The sequence below is a fragment of the Passer montanus genome, unplaced genomic scaffold (genome assembly GCF_014805655.1).
Source record: "Passer montanus isolate IOZ18808 unplaced genomic scaffold, ASM1480565v1 scaffold1, whole genome shotgun sequence".
In the NCBI taxonomy this organism is placed as follows: Eukaryota; Metazoa; Chordata; class Aves; order Passeriformes; family Passeridae; genus Passer; species Passer montanus.
This window is the reverse complement of record NW_024356504.1, coordinates 10,287,352-10,308,291: the sequence shown is the minus strand read 5'-3', so window position 1 is coordinate 10,308,291 and position 20,940 is coordinate 10,287,352. Positions and strand designations below refer to the sequence as shown.

Below are 20,940 nucleotides of genomic sequence, written 5' to 3'. Positions count from 1 at the left end.
TCAAGTAGATAGCATTTGGTTGTTTTGGGTATATTTTTATACCATTGACAAAACCAAAATGAAATCAGAAAAGTAGCACCACGATCTAAACTTCTCAGAAAATTGCTGCAATCATTAAGATTTTTGCTTAGAGCAGCTGAAAAATTTAAACTTTAGCATAACTTTTCAATACATCAAATCACAGGGAAGGAATTAGCTGCCTGATTCCCACAGACAGGTGTGTGCCCTTTCCCTAAATGGCTGATCCAGCAGTGGACATTTTGGTATATTTCAGTAAGTGACTTAAATAGTTTTGAAGATCATGTTGCCATACAAACTCTGTAGAGTAAAAATCGTTCAGTGCCTTAGAATAAATTATTAGAATGCAGTGTTTGTCATCATCACAATCCACAGACAGGTCTAAAGAGCCTGCTTTAATTTAATTAGGAAACTCCTTTAAATATAGAGAATCCATCTTGAATCCAAGTTGGAGATGTGTGGCTGCAGTTTCAGTCATCTCATGAGTTAGAGAAGTGCGATGTGCTTTTAGGAGAGCTGAGGTTTTACCTTGTGCAGTGTGTTGTGAGCTTTCAGCTCAGTACCAAGGTACCATTCATATCAAGGGCCACAGGTAGGTCCTTGCACATTGCTCACTCTGCAAAACCTGGCACATCTGGGAGCCAAAAGTCACCAAAGTGCTGTTCACTCTGAAAGGGAGCAGATGCTCATTCAGGGCTAAAATACTTAGAAATATAGACTGAACGTTTCTCTTATGGGAATCTCAAACATAACTGACACATTCAATGTCTGTGCATCTCTTCTGTCCTATCCCACATTTTGAGTGATTGATTTACAAGCTCAATATTACCTTAATGTACTATTTTATGTTGTATAACAATTCAACTATACACGTAGAAAAAAAATCTGACCTATGATGACTTCTTCATGGAAATGCACTGCCTTTTTCATGCTCTTCCCATACAGTCATGCAGAGGCACTACACAGCCTCAAGCTAATCAATTAAAGGAGCATCTGAAGTCTCTTATCACCTGTGTGGATTGGTGGAAGATTAAACAATTGGGAAAAAAACCATATATTGCCAAGTGGTTTCACAGATACTGTCTGGCAGTCAGGCCACACTGAGGAATACTGTAATTTAAGCTTCCAGAGCCTTGCACAGGAGCACTTGCACATTTTCTCTAAACCACCTCCCCAATTCTTTCTAACAGAAATCTCAAACACTGCAGCTGCAGCCACTGCCACCTCCCTTTTTTTGACTTCTCAATACTCTACTTATTCTCACCTTTTCATTCTTTCCTATTAATTGCTAAAGCCTGGCCATCTCCCATCACTCTTGTGCTGCCTCCTCAGTTCCATGTTCTACCTTAAGTCTAGTCAGGCAGGCAAAAGAGAAGAGGGGAAAAAAAAAAAGGCAGCAGACTACCAGGAGATGAGTCAGCAGAGAGCAACTCATGCTGTTACCAGTTTCTGTATTCAGTATTACAGTTGTTCTGGCAGTGAGAATAATTGCAGGGAAAGTCTGGGAGCACTGGAAAGAGACACTCTGCTTCTCTGCAGGGTAGCAACATCTACTCACGTGTCTGGGCACACGTGATCAGAGCACCCTGTAGAGAGGTTCAGAGAATTTGGAGGACAGACAGATGAAGGTTTTCTAACCAATGTGCTAGTTTCATTGTGCTCAACACTTGCCTTTAATCACACTGAAGGCACATTGCTGTTACAATGGCCAAAATGCCAAACACCTGCCACAAAATGTGGAGGAAATAGAGTTTGTCTACAAAAATCAGAGGATTATTAAAAATAATAATCAATTTTACTCCTCATCTTTTTGTGTAGGTAGCTAATCTTGCATAAGCAGCTAAGATTTGAGCTGTAAAAAAGGAACCTATTTAATGGTTCTTAGTTAAAACACTTCAATATTTGCAGTGTTTGTACTATAATGAATAATATTTAAAAAATAGAAAATTACAGTACCTGCACATCTATTCTTATGTTTTAGATTAAATAAAACCAATCCCATGCCTATATCTAAGATAAAAATACCTCCTGCAATAGTTAGCTGGTTGTAAGAAGAAATCAGTCCATATACTGAAAGAAAACCTCTTCCTATGATAGAGTTAAATTACACAATCAGGTGGAAGGAAAAATACTGAAATTACATATTGACTATTGGAATTTCTTTTGTTCTGACTGTCATCAAGACCAGCTGGATACTCTTTGAAGACAATTAGCAGAAACTTAAAACCAAGACCAAACTCAGCAACAAATATGCCAGTGAAAAGCATTACCCTCAGCTCAGCCAGATGCAATGTTGGAAGGTATTGCAAACCAGTGTCATGTGAAGGAATGAGCTTTCATTGGAGGCTGCAATCTGACAGAACTTGGCTGTGTTTTCTCACTGTCACCGCCACTGTGTCTGTAGGTCTCTGTCTCCCCTTAGCTACTATCCCCAAATGCTCCCTAACTCCTCTCCAGCCTGACACCTTCCCTTTCTCCCACACTGCTTTAACTTCTCAGGAGCTCAGAGTAAAAGGTGTTCTGAGCCAGCAACCATCAGCCTTGTTTCTTATTTTTTCCAAAGACCTAGCAAATTCTGCCAGCAGTCTCTATTAATAAGGCTTCTGCCTTTCACTACTTGTTCCATATTAAAAGTCTTCCTGTCACACTGAAATCTTCATTTGATAACTAAATTTCTCAGTCCTGAGGTTCTGCAGAAAAACCAAGTGCACCAAAACCTCACCCACCAGAAATTCCCATCAACCTGTTAGGACCATCAGGCAGCAATTCCCCATGTCAGTGTAGAACTTTACCATGTGCACCATCCCATCAGTGATGGTCCCCCAGTCTGTCCACCATCTGCACGTACAGATGCTTTGCCAGCCGCCTGCAGGAATGCTGCCGATGCTTTCTGGCAATGTGTTACATTTGGCAGAGGCTTATGGTGCAGCTGGGAGGGTTTGGGAATGTGAGAACCAGCCTGCACCAGCCAGGCTTCAGGCACACTGCTGCAGCAGCCTGGAAAGCTGATCTTGAGGACAGCCCCACAAGGACCCTGAACCTTTATTTATGATGAAATCATTATCTGTTTTCTTCATTTCATTTTGAGCAACCACTAAAAAAAGGATATGAATGTACCAAAATTTTAATAGCTATTTTTCTAAGAGGGTTGAAGGGTGTTAAAATGTACAGGGCAGAGGTGGCACTGAATCGGAAGATTGCCTTCCCTTTATTCAATACTATAAAGGTCTGAAAAAGAGAAAGAAAAGACATTTTATCAGAGTTTATTCACTGTAGATTCTTACTTAAAAATGGTTACAAGTAATCAATCACCAAAATTGTAACTTTTTGAACAGTTAATACAAAAATCATGAATAATTATTCAAATAAAGATTATTTCCAGTACTTACCTGATAAATCTAACATATGAAAATACAATAAATTCAATTCATTAATGTTTTTGGTTTACATCTTCATTAAACAAACTCAATAAAGTAATATTCCTTTTTATGTGTTTCTTGTAAATAAAGATGTATAAATTATTAACTGAAATTTTAATTTTATTTATGTTTTCCCCCAGAAAACTCCCTGTTTGAAATAGCACAAGCAGGGTGTGGTGGTGCCTTCTCCCCCCCTCTTTTCCACCCTACTTGTAGACCTTATTGATATATTAGTCCTACTTCCCTTCTGGAAACTGATTTATTAGACTATCCACTTGTGTAATTTTTGGGATTTTGTGCTAAGGAGAGAGGGAAATAGCAGTAACATATACAGCCTTATTTAGGTAGGTCTCTGAGTACTGGAAATCTGAATATACCTTACTGGAGGAGAGCAAAAGACAATCCCAAATTATCCACCTGCACAATTGTGGTTTCTAGATGTGAAAATTTCCCAGAAAGCACATTCTTTTAAAATTTAAGTTTTAATATCTATGGAGCTAATCAAATTTAGAGATACTTGCAGGCATCAAGCCTTACTTCAGAGGATTGTAGAAGACCTTGTAGGTTAAATGTCTCAACTAAATCCATGAGCCAAAGATAAACAGTATGAGAGCAAACCCTGCAAACACTGCTTTGCTCCACTGCAGGATATCATGGCTGCACCTGCCCTAGCACTACAGCACACAAACTGTGGGATGTCGGGTTCTTTTTTGTCACTAAGGTGCTCTTCAACTGCAAGATCAATCAGAAGAGAATGAAAAACAGCGCAGAAGGAAAAAAGGTTCAGTAACTCAGAAGAAATCTGCATCCAGTGAAAGGGATGATGCAAGAATAATAACCTAAATTCAAGTGAAATTAAAGGAAAATTTCTTAAATTTTTTTTCATTTTTTTGTTTTTTCCATTGTCAGAGTTGTATATTTTGCACATAAGCTCTGAGAAAGCCTCCCTGATTTTTGTTAAAAAGATCCCTGATGTTTGCTGATGAGATGAGCTATAAGCTAGAATTCCAGTGGAATTGTGGGTGAGGGTATCTTGGTTTCATCTGGTGTCCATGACATCGAGTATTGCTTCAAGACTGTAAGCAGTGAACTACATGACTATTTCCAGTAAGGCTGGCAGACAGGGAAAATGTGCCAAGGAGGTTCAAGGAGGACAATGCTTCAGTCTGGCATGATTTGGAAAGTTTAGAATGTATGGACCGTGAGGTATAGATACCAATGTCTAGAAGCATGCAGGAAGTGGAAAGAGATGTGGAGATGGGGCTTTACTGAAGGCAGAGGAGAAGCAAAGATTAAACTGTGAGAAAAAGCTGCTCCAGTCCCAGTGACTTCTTCCCTGAGCTGTCCCTCCATCACAGCTCTACACAGAACACCTTCTCCTTCAAACCAAACCCCCTAGGGGTAAGGAACACTACCAGGCAGACTTTACTCTGTCTTGAGTACAAACTCAAGATGTGTAGGAGTGATTGAGATATGTATATGATTTCCCAATTCTGCATAGGAATGGAGAAACTGCATGTGAAGCTGAGGACAGCTTCGGCTAATGTTTCAAAACTACACATCCAGTTTGGCTTACAGGTAACAGCCTGCAGATGACATGACCTTACATGAAGCCTTGATTTCAACTCCTGAAACAACCAACCAGATGAATGACTTTTTGGCACAATGTTTTAAAGCCTCACACCCCAAGGGGGAAGAATTTCCTCTGCCAGGTCTGTCCCCAGCCCCCAGGACTCACATCTCAGACGCCTCCAACTCATGCTCTTTTTTGTAGTTATGAGGTAGTTGACAAAATGCATTAAAAAATCACACTTCCTACTAACTCTGTATTTAAGACTACTGCACCTTCATTTAGTCAACCTACATTTTTAAAAAAATCTTTGAACACAAGCATATTAAACATACATCTATTTTCTAACATGCCTTATGGAAAATAACAGCATGCTGGCACAGTTCCAGTTTCAGTTGGAAGCTGCTGCTATTTTAGCTGTTCTACTTTCTGCTGCCCTGCATAAGCAGAACGAACAAGACATAAATTCCCTACCTCAGTTTTAATTTTTCACTCAAAGCATCTTTGTGACTTGAGCTTTCAGAATGACTTTGTTGGTCCTGTAACATCTAGTCTTAAATATGAATTAAAACTGTACCTTATTTCTGAAGGAAAATTTTAATTAAAAAGTACAGGTAAGAGCTGATATGCTCTACGTAAGCTCCCTGCTATGCCTGCTAAATCTCACTCCACTCTCAACCCAGATGCAAGCCAATGTGTAGGCAGTGTGGATGAACATGAAGAATTGTACCCAAAACTGTCAGCGCAAAGTAGACATACACTAAGAAAAGCTAGATAAATTCTAAATAAATTGTAACATGAATGCTTTTAAATGAAGGATTATATATAGATTTCGGGCCTTATGTTTTATTCATTTTTATAAAGGCACAAAACCGGCTCACACTCAAAGTGTTTGATTGCAAATATAAATTCATAGTTCCCTGAAAGGAAGTCCCTGATTTGCTGCTTTTGTATCTGTAACCTAAAACCCAATCCATCTTCTGCCATATTGAAATAAAGCCAAAAGCTGAATTCTTAGGAGGGCAAAGGAGGAGGAGTGTTTTGAGAAGATGTAGCTATGAGAGAAGAGCCAACACTGAATAAAGATAAGGTCTCTGAGAACCTCTTGGGATAAGGAGTTCCCAAAACCTTATTTCTCCTCTCCTTCCTCCTAGTTAGATTTAAATGTAGTTTCTGGAAGGCTAGATTTAGTGCACTTTGTGCTACCCCACTGCATTTCCACCTTCTGAAAGACAGAAGCAGATACAACATTGAGCTGGGTCCTCAGCTTCTCTGGAAAAGCTCCTGCAGCAGCTAGAACAGGACACTCATGGCATATGAGAAGTTTCCATCTTGGGCTTGTGGTTATCTTTTGAAACAATGTTTTCTAGAAAGTCCTTTTTTGCTCTGCTAGAGCTTTTAACTTAAAAATTATTTCACAACTATGAAAATATCCAAAATCACTACTGTATTCACCTTTGCTGGTGTAATAAATCAAAGCAATTTTACAAAATCTTTTTGGGTTTTTCTGCAACCCAAGACACATCTGGGAAACCCAGGAGTTAGTGATTTGATCAGAGCAGGGACTGACATCGAATGCCAGGAGACAAGGAGGCATCTTTGCTGACAGACATCATTCAGATGGAAAGAGGCAGGGCATGGAGTGGCAATAAACAATGTTATGTCTCTATCACAGCAGGAGGAAAGTGAAGTTTTACCCACTTAGTTCCATTTTTTCTGTCCCTCCTCTTTAATGTAGCAGCCTGGGTTCAGAGGAAAAGAGCCAGCCCTAAAGTATGAAACCAAGTGGACCAGATTTTGATTCATGCCCGCAGGTCAGGATCTTAGGGGATTCCAGCTGCTCTCTTCTCTACAGACAATGAAGTGAACATCACTGATCCTTTGTGATGGCAGCCTGAGCATGAGCAGGCAGGCACTATTATACAGGGAACACACAGATTTGCGCTTATACAGAAGCAGAACACAAAACATGAGTGAACTTCCTGCTCACTTTTAATCAATTTTGGATAAAAAAAAAAAAAAAGACCATTGCAACCCTTTAGGATGCTAAATCTCACAGTTCTAAAGACCAGCATTATTGGCCACCACAGTCAGCAGCATTTGAGTATAATGAAATCGTAATATGAATAGTATAGGACAACATTATACTATTCTTTTACAATAAAATAATTATCTTTCAAGGGTACAATTCCTGGCTTTCAAGCTATCTGAGATACAGTGTAAATCAAAAATACTATCAAGTGTGTAAACCTGCTGTAATGCGCTGTCCTACTGTCAAACAGCAGTTGTCAATATTTTCCTTTTCCTTTCAGCTTCAGGTTAGTATTGAGTATGGATATGTCCTCTTTCATGGTAGGTTTTACATAGAAACACACTTACAAAACCATAAAGCTATTATATCTATTTGGGTTTTCTTCTCTTCAAATATTTTTTATTCTAACTTTTCATCTCAAGCCTACTTCAGGCACAAATTAGGGCTCTCAAACCAGCTCAAAATATGTATTTATTTCTGTCTTATTCACTATTAAACTGCATCAAATAATGGCATGCACAAACCTTTTGCTTAGAAAAAGCAGTCCCAAGGATGAAACATAAAACACTCTAGATGACATTTAAACATTCACTGAATGAAAGATACAGTGAGCTTGATCAATCTTGGTATAAAGAATGGGGTGGTGGGGGGAAGGAAGAGAGATGCAATATTTGCATATAAGGCAAATGATGGATGACTTCATTCATGACCCAAGCTTGTAATAAAAAATTTTCCTGAAATTCCTATACAGATTTTCCAAATAAACACCAGTGCTGTGAGCAACCATTTGTGTTCCTTATTTGAAAGTTTAGAAGCCAAACTGGTTGGTAGTTTCTGTCAACAAATCAGCTATAGTTTATGCAGAGGTCTTAACAGAGCTCTGAAAAAAACAGTGGCATCTGGTAATCCTCTACACTCGCCCTAACTCTTTTGCAAATAAGCGTTTTCCTTTATTCTGATGTTTTTCATTATATCCATGACATTTCAGATAGATGCTTCACCAGGAAGAAACATAACATCTCTAATGATTGTGCAGCAATTGTCACACTGTCATTTTGGGGAGGGTGAGCTGATGGACTTTTTGGCTTTACAAGATGAAATTCAGAGAGGGGTAAAGAAGAAGCTAAAATGTTAAACATTACAGAGATAAATACATTGAGCATTCCTGTGTGTCTTCCTAGAGATGTTTACTCCTGCTACAAGCTTTTCTCAAATTATTTCTCCTTCTGAGACTTGCAGACGCATCAACTGCGTCAATAATTTCAAGATACAAGTGAAACAAGACATAATTACTTCCAGAATTCACATACAGCTAGATAATAAAATTTAGACATTAGATATTTTAAAGTAAAATTACAGGTGAAAAATTGAAATAAGTGTTGATTTTCTGTTAGGAACATCTGTTTTCCACTTACTGGGGGAAGAAAAAGCAGAGAGAATTCAAGTATTTGAGAAAATTTTGCCTTGTCTTAGACTGACAGAGCTGTTTCTATTTCCATCCTGTAGAAGATTAAAGCATGTGCATAGAGAGAATATGTGGACTTCAGCAGAAAGAGGAGAATCCCAGAGGGGATGTGTTTAGACCATACATATTTAGTGTGCAAATAAAAAGTTTCTTCCTTTCAAATAGTACAGAAACTTGACTGAATATGCTCAGCTGGTTTCTCTCCATTTCTTGCAATTCTATCACCAGACCTGGCTGATTTAGTAAGTTTTTGTGAGAAGGGACTAAAGGGACTGAAAGAGTCTTCCATAGGTCATATATGTCATGTATCTGTTTTCACTGCCAGAAACATAAGACAGACTGATTTGGCTGTAAAGGTCCAGGATGAGCTGTGGGCAGGTAGGGATAAAATTATATGGAATACTGTATCATAAACAGACACAATTAGTACAGAACTCTACAAGGCCTGCTTTTATAGAAATACATCTTTTATCTTTGTAAAAGTAGAACTGTGATTTAAAGATAAATCTTCATATGCTGTGAATGGCAGATAAAGGCTCTTTCAGAGGCACCAGATAATAGAGAAAAAAAAAAAATTGTTCTTTCACACAGTATTTTCTCTCTTGTCAAAATAGGACTCATAAATCACATGAAATTTAGCAAGCTGAGACACTCAGGACACAATGGGTTGTGAAAGTCAAAATAACTCCTATCTTAATATTGATGTTTTTACAATCATAGAATGCAGTAATTAAAGTATCACATCACTCAATCCAGCTACAGCTATAGAGCATGAACTTTTTCTGCTGCTTATAGGTTGTGCAACACGATAATTCTGAAAGGATTCCAGGCCTGACCAAGGCCAGTTTCACTAAAACTTTAAAATCCATTTTTATACTTTTTGTTGCATTCACTGCTTATCTGTTTGTTTCCCTATTGATTCCATAAATTTCCTAAGCATTTGCTATCAAAGCAGATTGCTCTGAACAAAATGTTCTATGGATCAGTTCATGCTGTCAGTTTTAAATCTGAAGAACCTTAGAGAATTTTGGTGTACTCAGTATGAATGTATGTTCGTTTTTAAGAAATTCACAATGTATGTATTACATATCCACATTTGTATAGGTATTATATATTGCTTGTAATCAAAGATCACATGTTTCAGCTTTGATATAAGTGTTCCTTTGATATAAAGTCAGTTATATTAAGGAAATAAATCTGGAGTTAAATTAAAAGAAACATGTAAGTCAAATGGCTGGAAATTAACATACTGAAAGTAACAAGCTCTATGATCCACTCCAAGAAGACAAAACAAGCACGATAGTGCACTGCAAACACTGGCACATGAACAGGATTGATATTAGACTCACTTTTTTATTGATGTAATATGGGTCCATGTCTTCCAAGGGCTCGGACACCATTCCTGGAGGTATGTCACCATATATAAAGGGGAGTGTCTTTCCTGCCTCCAAGTCACTGTTTGGTTTTGGCCCATTTTCATCATCGTCTTTGCGATCTTGTTTGGGGTTCTTGGCTTTTTCTGCAGCAATGCGCTGTTCAATAGCTGCAAGAGACTCTCTAGTGAAGTATTGGAAGCTGTCTGGTCCTGGTGGTACAAGCACTGACTGCTCCATCTTTTCATCCTGCACATTTTAATTACCATTTATTCTTCTGCATAGGAAAATACTAAAAGAAAGCAGAAAATAAAATTCAAATAAACATGTTGAAATCACCAAGTAAGAAAGATGTAGTAGTTATTTTCAAGTGCAATTGTTTTTGCTATGTTGAATTGTTAAAATACACAATTTGAAAATTATGTAAACAAAGACAAAGCAAGCAGCTTAGTCGGTGATTTGGCATTTGTAAGAAGCACTTGTGTTGCTCTTACACAAGTTATTGAAACTGTAAAAATTTCTCAGCTTCGGGAGTATGCTAGTCTTTTACTCCAAATAAGGAAAAGTATGACAGTTAAGAACAATAAAATACATTCTTTCCTCATAACTCTAGTTATATTATGATCACACTTCTCTGGAATCAATCAGGATTACTTTGGTAACTATAAATAGAACAGTTCCACAGAGCTAACACAGAAAATTTCACTGAGATCAGCAAAAGTATTAGAAAACAAGCAGTGTAAAAGCAGAACTTCCATTTAAAAAAAATCAAGTATGTATATTATGAAGTATTAAAGTAATGATTCAAAAAAATTTTTTGCATGGGAAATTATTTTAGATAAGAAGAGCAATTGCCCAATATTATTTCAGTTTACCTATTACTGTGTCTGGTTATAAAATAGCTATAACTGGAAAATTCTGGAAGTATTTTAATATACATATTTATTTATACATTGCAATTGCAAAAATAAACCTGCTGGGAAGAAAAATTAAAAAAGAAGAAAAAAAAGTCCTGTTAAGACTACAGATTTGGCATCTTCCATGCTGCTGAATAAATTTCTGATGACACCAGACATAAGGATGAAATGCATATTTGAGCCCACAATGGTGCATATACGCCTCATGCCTGAATGCAAAGAGATAAATGCAGTCTCCACCCATTGCAGAGATCCTTATGAAATGATCAGTCAGCCTATCAAGAGACTCAAGGGCCAAGGCAGGTCAGCAGTCACTGAAATAAGCCAGAGATATGGAAAGAAAGAGAAGTAGGAATATTGTAGTAGGTAGAGGGTTAGGGGAAAACACATTAAAAAGTGACAAAAAACCCTGGGAATTCAAGAAAGATGCTGGAAATTAGGAAGGAAATAGACATAAAAAGTGGCTCAAGAGGAGATTGTAAATGACTGAAGAATTAAGGGAGAAAAGGAAGAATGCAAAAAGATTTAAAAAAAAAAGGAACAATGAAAGATTAGCAATACAAAAATGACATAAAAAAAAGAAAAATAAAACATGAGTGGAAGAACAGATTACTGGCAAAGGAGCAGAGAGGTAAGCAAATACAGATAGGGCTAACTTTCTACTAAGTAAAAGTCAATATGGAAAATAAGCAACTAGATGACAAATAAAGGGAGGAGAAAGAAAAAATAAAGCTAGGAAATAAAGAAGAAGGTCACCAGATTATATTTAGTAATAAAACTAAATTCTCTCAATCAGTAATGCCAGGGTGAGCACAACATCTTCATCACATATTTGTAGTGAGTACTAGAATATAATGTATAAGAAAAGAAAGAGGGATGAAGTGCTTATGGTCTCCACAAACCCAAATGTTTTGATTTTAAAAAAATGTTAACTGCCCCCATATTTCGCACAGGTATATAAGATGATCACCCACAATTGCAAACAATCAAGATGCAAGTTTCTCATGGTAAAAAAATTAAAATGAGCTGATCTCACACCAAACACTAAGTATTTACCCATGTAGACACTCATGCCAAAACCAGTTCTTAACAGCTTCCCTTCTTTCCAAGGGAAAAGGAATTATACTGTTCTGTCCCCATTTGTGGGAAGGGGGAGGATATAAGAAAATGTACTTCAGAGATTTAAAATCTTGCCTTTCTCCAAATGGAGAGGGTCCTCTAGACAGTCCTCAGCTCCCTATGTCATGGTTCTGTTTACTTCTGTGAATTTCCACTTCAGTGACTTAACTATTGAAGTTATAAACTCACTATTTGTACACTTTGACACTGCTTCTTAATGTTCAACCACACCTTGTGGGTACTGGGAAAGGAGAAAAACTATCTGCCACACAGAATTTTCTGATCACAAACTGATCCCCCCGAGGGGCACCACAGTTTGGAGGACAGATCTTGTACTAAGCTGTTATCCAAATGTTATGGGGGACACAGCTGTAGGTGGGTACCACTTGCTCTGTGGGCTTCAGGTAGATACAGACTCAAGAGGGACAATCAAGTCCTCTGCTCAACTTATTTGGCAAAAGAAGGGACTAAGACCTCTCCTCGAGTCTCTTCTCCTCGAGTCTCCTGTCTACATAGACATGTCTGCCTTTTCCTCTCCTCCTCCTGCTCGTGAGAGCCAGGAGGGTCCTTTCCCCTTTGCCTTTTCCCTGTGAATCCTTCCCGCGTGGGCGCTCCTGGCCAAAGGGGCCAGGCGCAGTGGCAGGAGGTGCTGGACAGCAGCAAGGGCGATCCCGTGGGCTGCAAGGAAATGGGCAGCCAGGAGCAGTCAGCAAAGATGAGACCTGAAACCACAGGGTGCTGTGTCAGGATCACCTTTTAGCTCACTGAATGTCCCCACCTGGCATGCAGGACAAGGATTACCTCAGGATTTGCCTGCAGGTGCGCAGGAACAAAATGCTTCACAGCCATTATTTATGTTGCAAAAACACTTGATTCAGCTACTGTCTTTATTTACCAAGCTTAAAATCAGCAAATGCTGTGGGCTTTTCTAATAATATGCGTATTTCTTTATATAGAAAGGAACTCCATGTTATTTTTCTATAACTAATCTTAGACTGTTCTCTGGTCTGTCAAATGTACATGGAGCTAGCCAGCTACACCTTTAGATGTAACAAAATCTAAATAGGCTGTACTTAACAACATCTTTCAGGAGGCTTTGTGAAGATTATCTACTTTTTATCCTCTGCTTAACAGATTAGAGGATGATATCCCAGATACGTTTTCCCCTTCTTCATACATTTCAATGATTATAACTCTTCAGAATTGCAAATAGAAATCTTCTATAAATTTAAAGTCAATATTAAATACCTACAGAATTTACTACAGTCTTAATGCTAAATCACTTTCATTGCTCATGATTATAACTCTTCAGAATTGCAAATAGAAATCTTCTATAAATTTAAAAGTCAATAATAAATACCTACAGAATTTACTACGGTCTTAATCCCAAATCACTTTCATTGCTTATATGGCAGTGCTTAACTACTAGGTTTGTATTTCCTTTACTATAGTGAATTGATTTAATCTCACTTATATGTGATGGGGATGGATAAAAATTGATACCAGATCAATTAATCTACTACTATCCTGATTTCCACCAAGTGATTTATTAAATATTGATTGACTAAGTACAGATTACTTCCTTGATCCAAATAGACTTCCTTTTTTTCCTTTAGCATAGCACTAGTAATTCAACATAGGTAAGAATATAAGAATACCCAAAATATTAATTTCTTACTAAGTTCTTTCCTAATCCCCTAGAAGGAATGTGGGGCTTTTCCTTCTACATTTCCATGTCTGTTTGAGTGACCTTCATATGAGCAATGGGAAACATTTCAAATTTTGGAAAATAAGGTGCTCAGAACATTTGAGAATAGAATCATTTTTTCTTCTGACATTTCCCAGGCAAAATATATTCACATACACTTCATAGCATACATTGTTGTAAACCAGATAACTGCAGAGCACACTCAGTGTGCAGGGGTGGGACCATGTGCAGACCACAAGCAGAGTAAGCCAGAAGCTGTTCAGCTGCGTGTGTGTAAGTGCACAAAGCACAGCTGATCTGCCCACGTGTACCAAGAGTGAGGCAGCCAGAACTCCCCTGGGTTAGCTGTGCACACGCAGACCAGCTGGGTGATACACACAGCATCACTGCCCTGCTGGATGTGAGCTACTGCACACATTGAGTCATTTGAGCTATGCATTCTTTGAGAATAGCTAAACTATCAAACACCCATAGAGCACCTGTGTATTTTTACAGTCTTCAAATTTCATCTAAATAATTTTTCTAGGCAAAGTAAAGGGACATATTGGAAATAGATTAAGAGATGGTGCCTTGTCAAACAATGATTTCAAATCAGTTACACACAGCTTCTTGAAGAAGTCAACTAAACAAAATGTAACTCTCAGAAATAGAGACAAGCTTGAACAACATTATTTCCTAATCTGATATAATCTAGTACTGTCAGTTTGCATATCCTTCACACCTTCATAACAAGAGTTTCTGGAGCTTTTGGTCAGGAGGACCTTAGTCTACATGTGGAACTACAGTGCTGCAAATACTTAAACTTCAGTAAGTGAATTTCCTTATATTATCCACACACTTAAATCTGAAACTGAAATATGTTTTGATGCTTGATCTTCTGGTATAACAGTCATGAATTAAAATGTAACTGCTGCAAAATAAAGATAAACTAATGAATCTACATGTAAACTCACAGAGCCCAGATCTCTATGTTATAATAATTTGCATCATTTATTGGCACAGCTTCTCATTACTTTTGATTTATCAATGAGTAATTAGGATTCTTGTCTTCAGCATACCGAATAAATATAATTTACCTTCCTCACAGTGTGGATCTGTGGGAGGAGAGGAAGAAAGTCGTGGGAAGCCACTGCAGTTTTTTATGTGCATCCTCAGAACCAAGTCTGTGTCTTTTCTGTCTGTCTCAATTATAGGGTTCCTGCAGGCAGCAAAGGTAGGTAGGATATCCAAAGCAACACACTTGGCAGAAGGGCAGGAATTAGATTGGAATATTGGAACTATACAAGTTTTTATGACTCCCTGTAGCTCACATATAAAATTAAATTTAATTCCCATGGACAGCTTTATAAGGGAAACTTGGATATTACCAGACTGATAATAGGATTCTCCCATATCTTTTTTTACCATCTTCTTGATGTTCCCTCTCAGCATGGATAATGCAGATCTGGCACAAGGGCTTGCTTGCATTACATTACTTAGACTTGGATAACTGCATTTATTTAATGCATATTAATTTTAAATAAAGGGTAGGTGCAGTAACACTGCAGACATCAGAATGGGGTACACAGATATGCACTGAGCTATATAAATAAATTATCTGAAATATTGGAAGCAACCAAATAGTATATACCAGTTTAAGTGGAAGTTTATGCTTTGCAGCTGGATATTTCCATTACTTAACAATTAAAACACACAGAGGGTTGCAGAAGGGGAGTGATGGGGGGAGAGGATGACTGTTTAAGTTGCCACAGAGTTGCAAACAACCATGGGTAGCTGTGTGATTCAGGAAGGCAGTTCAGTGCTCAGTCTGGGCTGCCCAACAGCCAGAGAGCAGAACAGACAGGGATAGGAAATGCAGCTCGTGGCTAAGATAGCCACACTGTTGTACCATTCCTTAGCTTACTGTGCAGGAATTAAATCAAGATTAATGGAATAGAAAGAAGGTGTATAAGAAAACATGGACTTGGCATCTTAAAGGTAAGCTTTCATTTGGGAAGATGATCATGGCTTCTGACCCCTGCTCCTAGAGCTACTTCTCTATTATACCTAGTAAATTCACTTGAGAAAACTCATTCGAAAATCACCAGAGGTATATTAGCTGAGAAGAAAAAAATCTAACACTAACTATGGGAAAAGAAGGTTTAGTTCTAGTGTTCACTCACAACTAACGTCTTTAACTCAGGAAGATAATACAAGCATAAGTTTTGAAAAATAAAGCAAAGTAAAATAAGCCAGCCTTCCCCAACAAGACAACTAACCAGCAAAACCCCCATGCTCATAAAATCAGGATGCTCCCTGTGAGCTGTTTGCTGCTACCTTTTCTCCCACTAACACCTAGACTTTCAGCCCTGTCCTTATGTCTTGTTTAGAGGAAATCAGAAAACCATATGATGCATATCCAGTATATTATCCATCCCTATTAGTTATATATATGTATGCATTGTTGAAATGCCTGTTCTCAGTATATTTTTAAAATTCAACTAATGTATGTCTAAACCAAAATATAGGTAGTAGATAGGCTTGGCTTTAGATTAAAAAGAAATAGCTTGCTTCAGCTTACTGCTTTGCTAGTCTACTTCCAAGTCTAATCAGCTGCAAAAAAGTAATTTCTATTTTAACTGAAAAAAACCAAAATTAGTTATGCAGTTTCATAGAAAGAAAGAAAGAAAGAAAATATTTTAATGGGACAAGTCACAATGCAGCTGCATTAGTACTCCATCTGAGCAAATGCATTTAATAGCTTAGAACTACTGGACTGCTACCAAGCTGAATGGATGCTCTGCTTACTCTGCTCCTGCAGCATATCTTGTGCAGCAAATGACTGCAGTACAGAGAAGCAATCTTTCTGCTTTCCTTCATTTGAGCAGAGCACTGACCCTTTTTACTGGCAATCTACATTACTAACTCAAGTTTAATTTTCTTAAACATCTGTTTAGATTTACTTTAGCAAACATAACAATCTCTTTCTTCAGTTAAAATACAAACAAAGCCATGTAGGCTATGCAGTGTACATTACATAATGCTACTGATTCATTTGACATTAAGCTAAAATTGAATTTAAGACAAGATTTAAGTTCTGGTCTTGGTATATTGCCATGCTTGGGAAAGAAATAAAAGTTGATGGAAAACAGATTGTTCCATACCCTGAAATGATGCAAAATTTGCAGAGCTAACAAACCCAAAGACATTGCCATACTCAAATTAGTGGGTTATCCGACCCCATTAACAGCATTCAGGTACTTGCTATCTCATATGGTCAGTGGAAAGGCCAGAAGCCTGAAAGACATAATGACAAAAATTATTTACTATCTAACAAATTTAGCAAGCACAGATTTGGTTCTGGAGGTTTTCCTGTGTCAAGGAAGCAGATGCAAGAACAACAGGAACATGTTTAACAGACAAGACCACAGGGGAAAAAGACTCCATCATAATTAAGGAAACAAAAAGAGTTTCTGCTTTTCATGCACAATGATGGGGCCACTGTGAAGTAATAAACCCACCAAATTGTAGAAACTTGTACTTTTTATACAGCACAGAAGTCCAGACACCATATGAAAGCAACCTTTGAAACTTTATCCTCTTGCTTTTACACCCTTTGCACTCAAAGCATGCCCCAGGACATGCCTGTGCAGAGGAGGCAGGAGCAGCCCCAGCAGCCTGTGTCAGGAGCTGCATCACCTGCTAAGTTACTGCAGTGCAGCACCAAAGGCAGATCCATCTCACAGACTGAATGGGAAAGCAGAGAGCGCTCAAGGAATGGGAGATGCTGAAACCACAAAGGATCTCTGCAGCCTAGGAAGCTCTACTGCCCCTGCAGACTTTGGGATGGTTCTGTGGCCTCAATCCCTCCTGCAGCCCTCAGCCTGGCTCAGGTTTTACAAGATGCAACAAAAACATGGGCTACATGTGAATTAAGTGTTTTCCAAATGAATTGGTACTCTATATGCTAATGCCATGCAGCAGGTAACACAAGTTGTAAACACCTGACATTTGCATTTCTGCTTATGTGGGCAAGGCACTGCACCTTGGTCACTGGCACCTTCTGATCCTGCTAAGGCAGCTCCTCTGCAGTCTCCCTGCATGGCCCTCTGCATTTTGTGATTCTGAACACACAAACCACTTTTACCAACAATAAGAGGATTCTGGTGTTTCTTAGTAAGCTTCATTAAATTTAATAATAACTAATAATATGTGGGAAATGGCTTATTCCCAGATTGGCAATTTCACTTTACAGTGCAGGAACTTTAAATGTTTAGCAGCCCAGAACACTTGAAAATGAATGAACTTAATGCTATAAAGTGTACTGAGAAAACAGACAAGATGCAAAACTAAGATAATATCATAAGATATAATCTGTTATTCAAAAATGGAAAACCATTCATTATAAATATCTGAAATATGGATATATACTTTAAAAGAGCATAAATTATAACAAATTTTGCAGCAAAACATCCAGTCATTCAAATTCTGAGCCACTGTCTGGTAGTTTTCTGAAGATCAGATAATCTGCTAAAAGCAAGCAACATTTACTTTATCAAATACAGCATTAAGCTATGTGGCTAAACATGGAATTGTAGTGCACATCTAGTAATTATTTTGCAAAGAAGCTATTCTCAAATATAGGTACAGAAATATAAAAAAGAAAAGAGGCTTGAGATCTGTAATTTTTATAAATATCATTTGGTGCACAAACTCCATGAATGAAGATAATGAAGCAATAAAGCATTTAATAAAGTTTTCTATCCTGTATTCTACTTTGAATTCAAACTGTTAGATTACAAGGTCTATAATATGAATTTGTTCATGTGGCTCCACCTGTAAGATGAGAACTCCAGTAGGAAAATCAGCAGGGTAAACTGAACAATAAACAGTAAACAATATCAGCAAGTAAACAGTATCAGCACAGTAAACAATATCAGCAAATAGTACCTCTTTCAGTCTCAACTTTTCTGATTGAAAAATACCAGATTTCCCATTTTGTAGGATTTGTGTATGGTGATTAAAATGTTTTCAGCTTTCTCATTCAAATCCACACGTTTGTCTTTTCATTAATTGAAAATACTCTTGCATTTGTAATTGAAACTGTTTATTGCTGTGCTAAATTGCCGTTTTTAATGTTGTATTAGAGATTAAAGTGTTTTGCAATGCTTTTTCTAATTAATAATTTTTGGTTTATAAGAGTGAGTTGCAATGCCTTCTGGTTATTTTGGCATCGGGTGTCCAGGACAATATCTTAAATAGTTTAAGGATAATTTACAAATCAGTAATAATTTCCTATAACTCTTTACTCCACTAACAGCAGACCAGTATGAAAGTTAGTTCTAGCCCTACCAGATGAGAGAAAGCTTCAGCCACTCAACCTCCCAGAGTTAGGTATTGATTTACAATACACCCAGCTGAGAAAAATGAGGAGAGACATTCCTCAGCACGTCATGTTTCTTGTCTGATCAATGCCTCTGAAGACAGGGCACCATTTCCTACCACACTGAGAGCTGAACAATGTTTCTGCAGGTAGTGTATGTACAGTCTAGAAGCATTTGGATAAATAAGATTACAGTGAGAAACCAAAGTAGGAAGGATTCCTTTTTCAAAATCCATTTCTCAATGCACTTGAGCACAACAATGGAAGATACATAAAAATGAGAATATCCAGTTATGAAAAACTAGTCTTTAGTATGTCAACAGTGAACACTGTCAGAGAAGAGATCAATGCAGTTTGTGGGGTCATGGCTCTAATGAATTGAAGGACATTTAAGTCTGAGGGAAACATGCACAGTTAAGAAGCTTAAAAATATTCATGTTTCATTCATTGTGTCTCAAGGACAAATTGGGGACTTAATATCATAGGTGGAAATGACATCAAACAGATCTTAATTGACCTTGAGGAAAAAGCCTATGAAAAGTATAAATACAGAATAATTTTCAGTACTTTTTTGAGCAGCATTGGTTTGTTACACCCATTTATGTAGTTATCCATATTTATTACTCTTAAAATTCCTTGCTTTCTCTATATTTAAAATTCCATCAGGAAGTAAGAAAATCTCATGAAATTTTTTTTTCTCCCTTCCTCTCTTACTTTTCTTCTTCAGACTTTTTTCCCCTCCATGACATCTTTTTGCCTTTCTGGCAAACCCATGGGGAACATGAGCTTAACATGGTCCTTGAGTGGATCCTAGAAAGTGAGATGCAAGCCTCCTCCTTCCATGCCTGTCTGAGCCTTCCCAGGCAGCCAGCCTTGTTGGAAGCCGAGTGCTTTGGGAGTGTTTTGGGCTTGATGGCATCAAGGCTGGGTTTGTAGGTAATGTGGTGGTGAAGTTGGGCTTGCTGTGGCTCAGTGAGGAGGGAATTCTTGGGTGAATTACATGTTGACCACAGAAGCTTGAAGCAAGCCAGCAAGTGGGAAGCGGTGCATGTATCTAAAATATTCCAAACTCCACTATGGGCAAGATAAAAATTATTACCACTGTAAAAGAAAGTTAAAGACAAGTAGGAGTGCAAAGCAAAAGGCAATTTTTCAGTGAAAACATCATGATGTGATTCATAGCAGATGGCCAATGCATAAGACTGTGATTAGGCACCTTAAAAAGACTATTCCCTTATTGAGATTGTCCACTAAGAAAGGACCCCAGTGAAAAAGTGCAACATACTACATTATCAAATCTCAAGATCTTTGTTTTGAAACATGAACACATAGATTTATCAGCAGCAATATGAAATGTTAAAATTCTGTTTTACTACTTATTTTGCTCAGGCTACATCTATACTATGACAGAGTGCAGCCAAAACTGTATTCTGTCACAAGCAGCTCTTGAGGCAACATGAACATGCCTGTACTGCCTTTTACAGGCAGTTCTTCTGGGCTTGGGAGACAGTATGCTTTCAAACCTCCAAATCTGCAGATATCTGAGCTTTTCTAGCAAAGTCCCTCATGAGCTACTTTTGATTTTGTGCCCTGAACAGCAGACAGCCATGTTCACAGTGCAGGTAAATGAGTTTACACACCTGTGAAGTTTACCTTTTCAGAACAGCATCAAAGCTGTCCAAACCACATGAACCCTGCTGAAAGTGGGAAGAATGGATGGCTGTAGCTATTTTTGTCTCCAAACTTCTTTCAGAGTCAGCCTATTTATCCTATATGTAGTCCAATTGACCCAAGTTTTAATTACTTCAGACTTTGCTGCCATTGCTGGTGTAAATGTCTTCAGTTTCTAGATGGAATGATTCACTCCAGACTATGAGTGCTTACCACAGCAGCTCAGCACACGAAAGGCAACAAAGCCTAAGGGCTGCTGAGGTTAGTGGAGCCTGTGCTACTAGCA

At 37.9% G+C, this 20,940-nt stretch overlaps 1 protein-coding gene across 4 annotated transcripts in view; it reads right to left on the bottom strand.

Moving 5' to 3' along the window:
* Positions 1 to 20,940, bottom strand: part of SCN1A (sodium voltage-gated channel alpha subunit 1) — a 90,264-nt gene that overhangs the window by 53,817 nt on the left and 15,507 nt on the right. For all 4 annotated transcript variants that reach the window (XM_039720174.1, XM_039720347.1, XM_039720086.1 and 1 more), the window contains exons 2-3: positions 9,854 to 10,169; positions 3,128 to 3,246 (exon numbers count right to left, since the gene is read on the bottom strand). In XM_039720174.1, coding sequence (XP_039576108.1) covers positions 3,128 to 3,246; positions 9,854 to 10,117 — 383 coding nt within the window. In that variant the 5' untranslated portion in view covers positions 10,118 to 10,169. The remainder of the gene's footprint in view (positions 1 to 3,127; positions 3,247 to 9,853; positions 10,170 to 20,940) is intronic.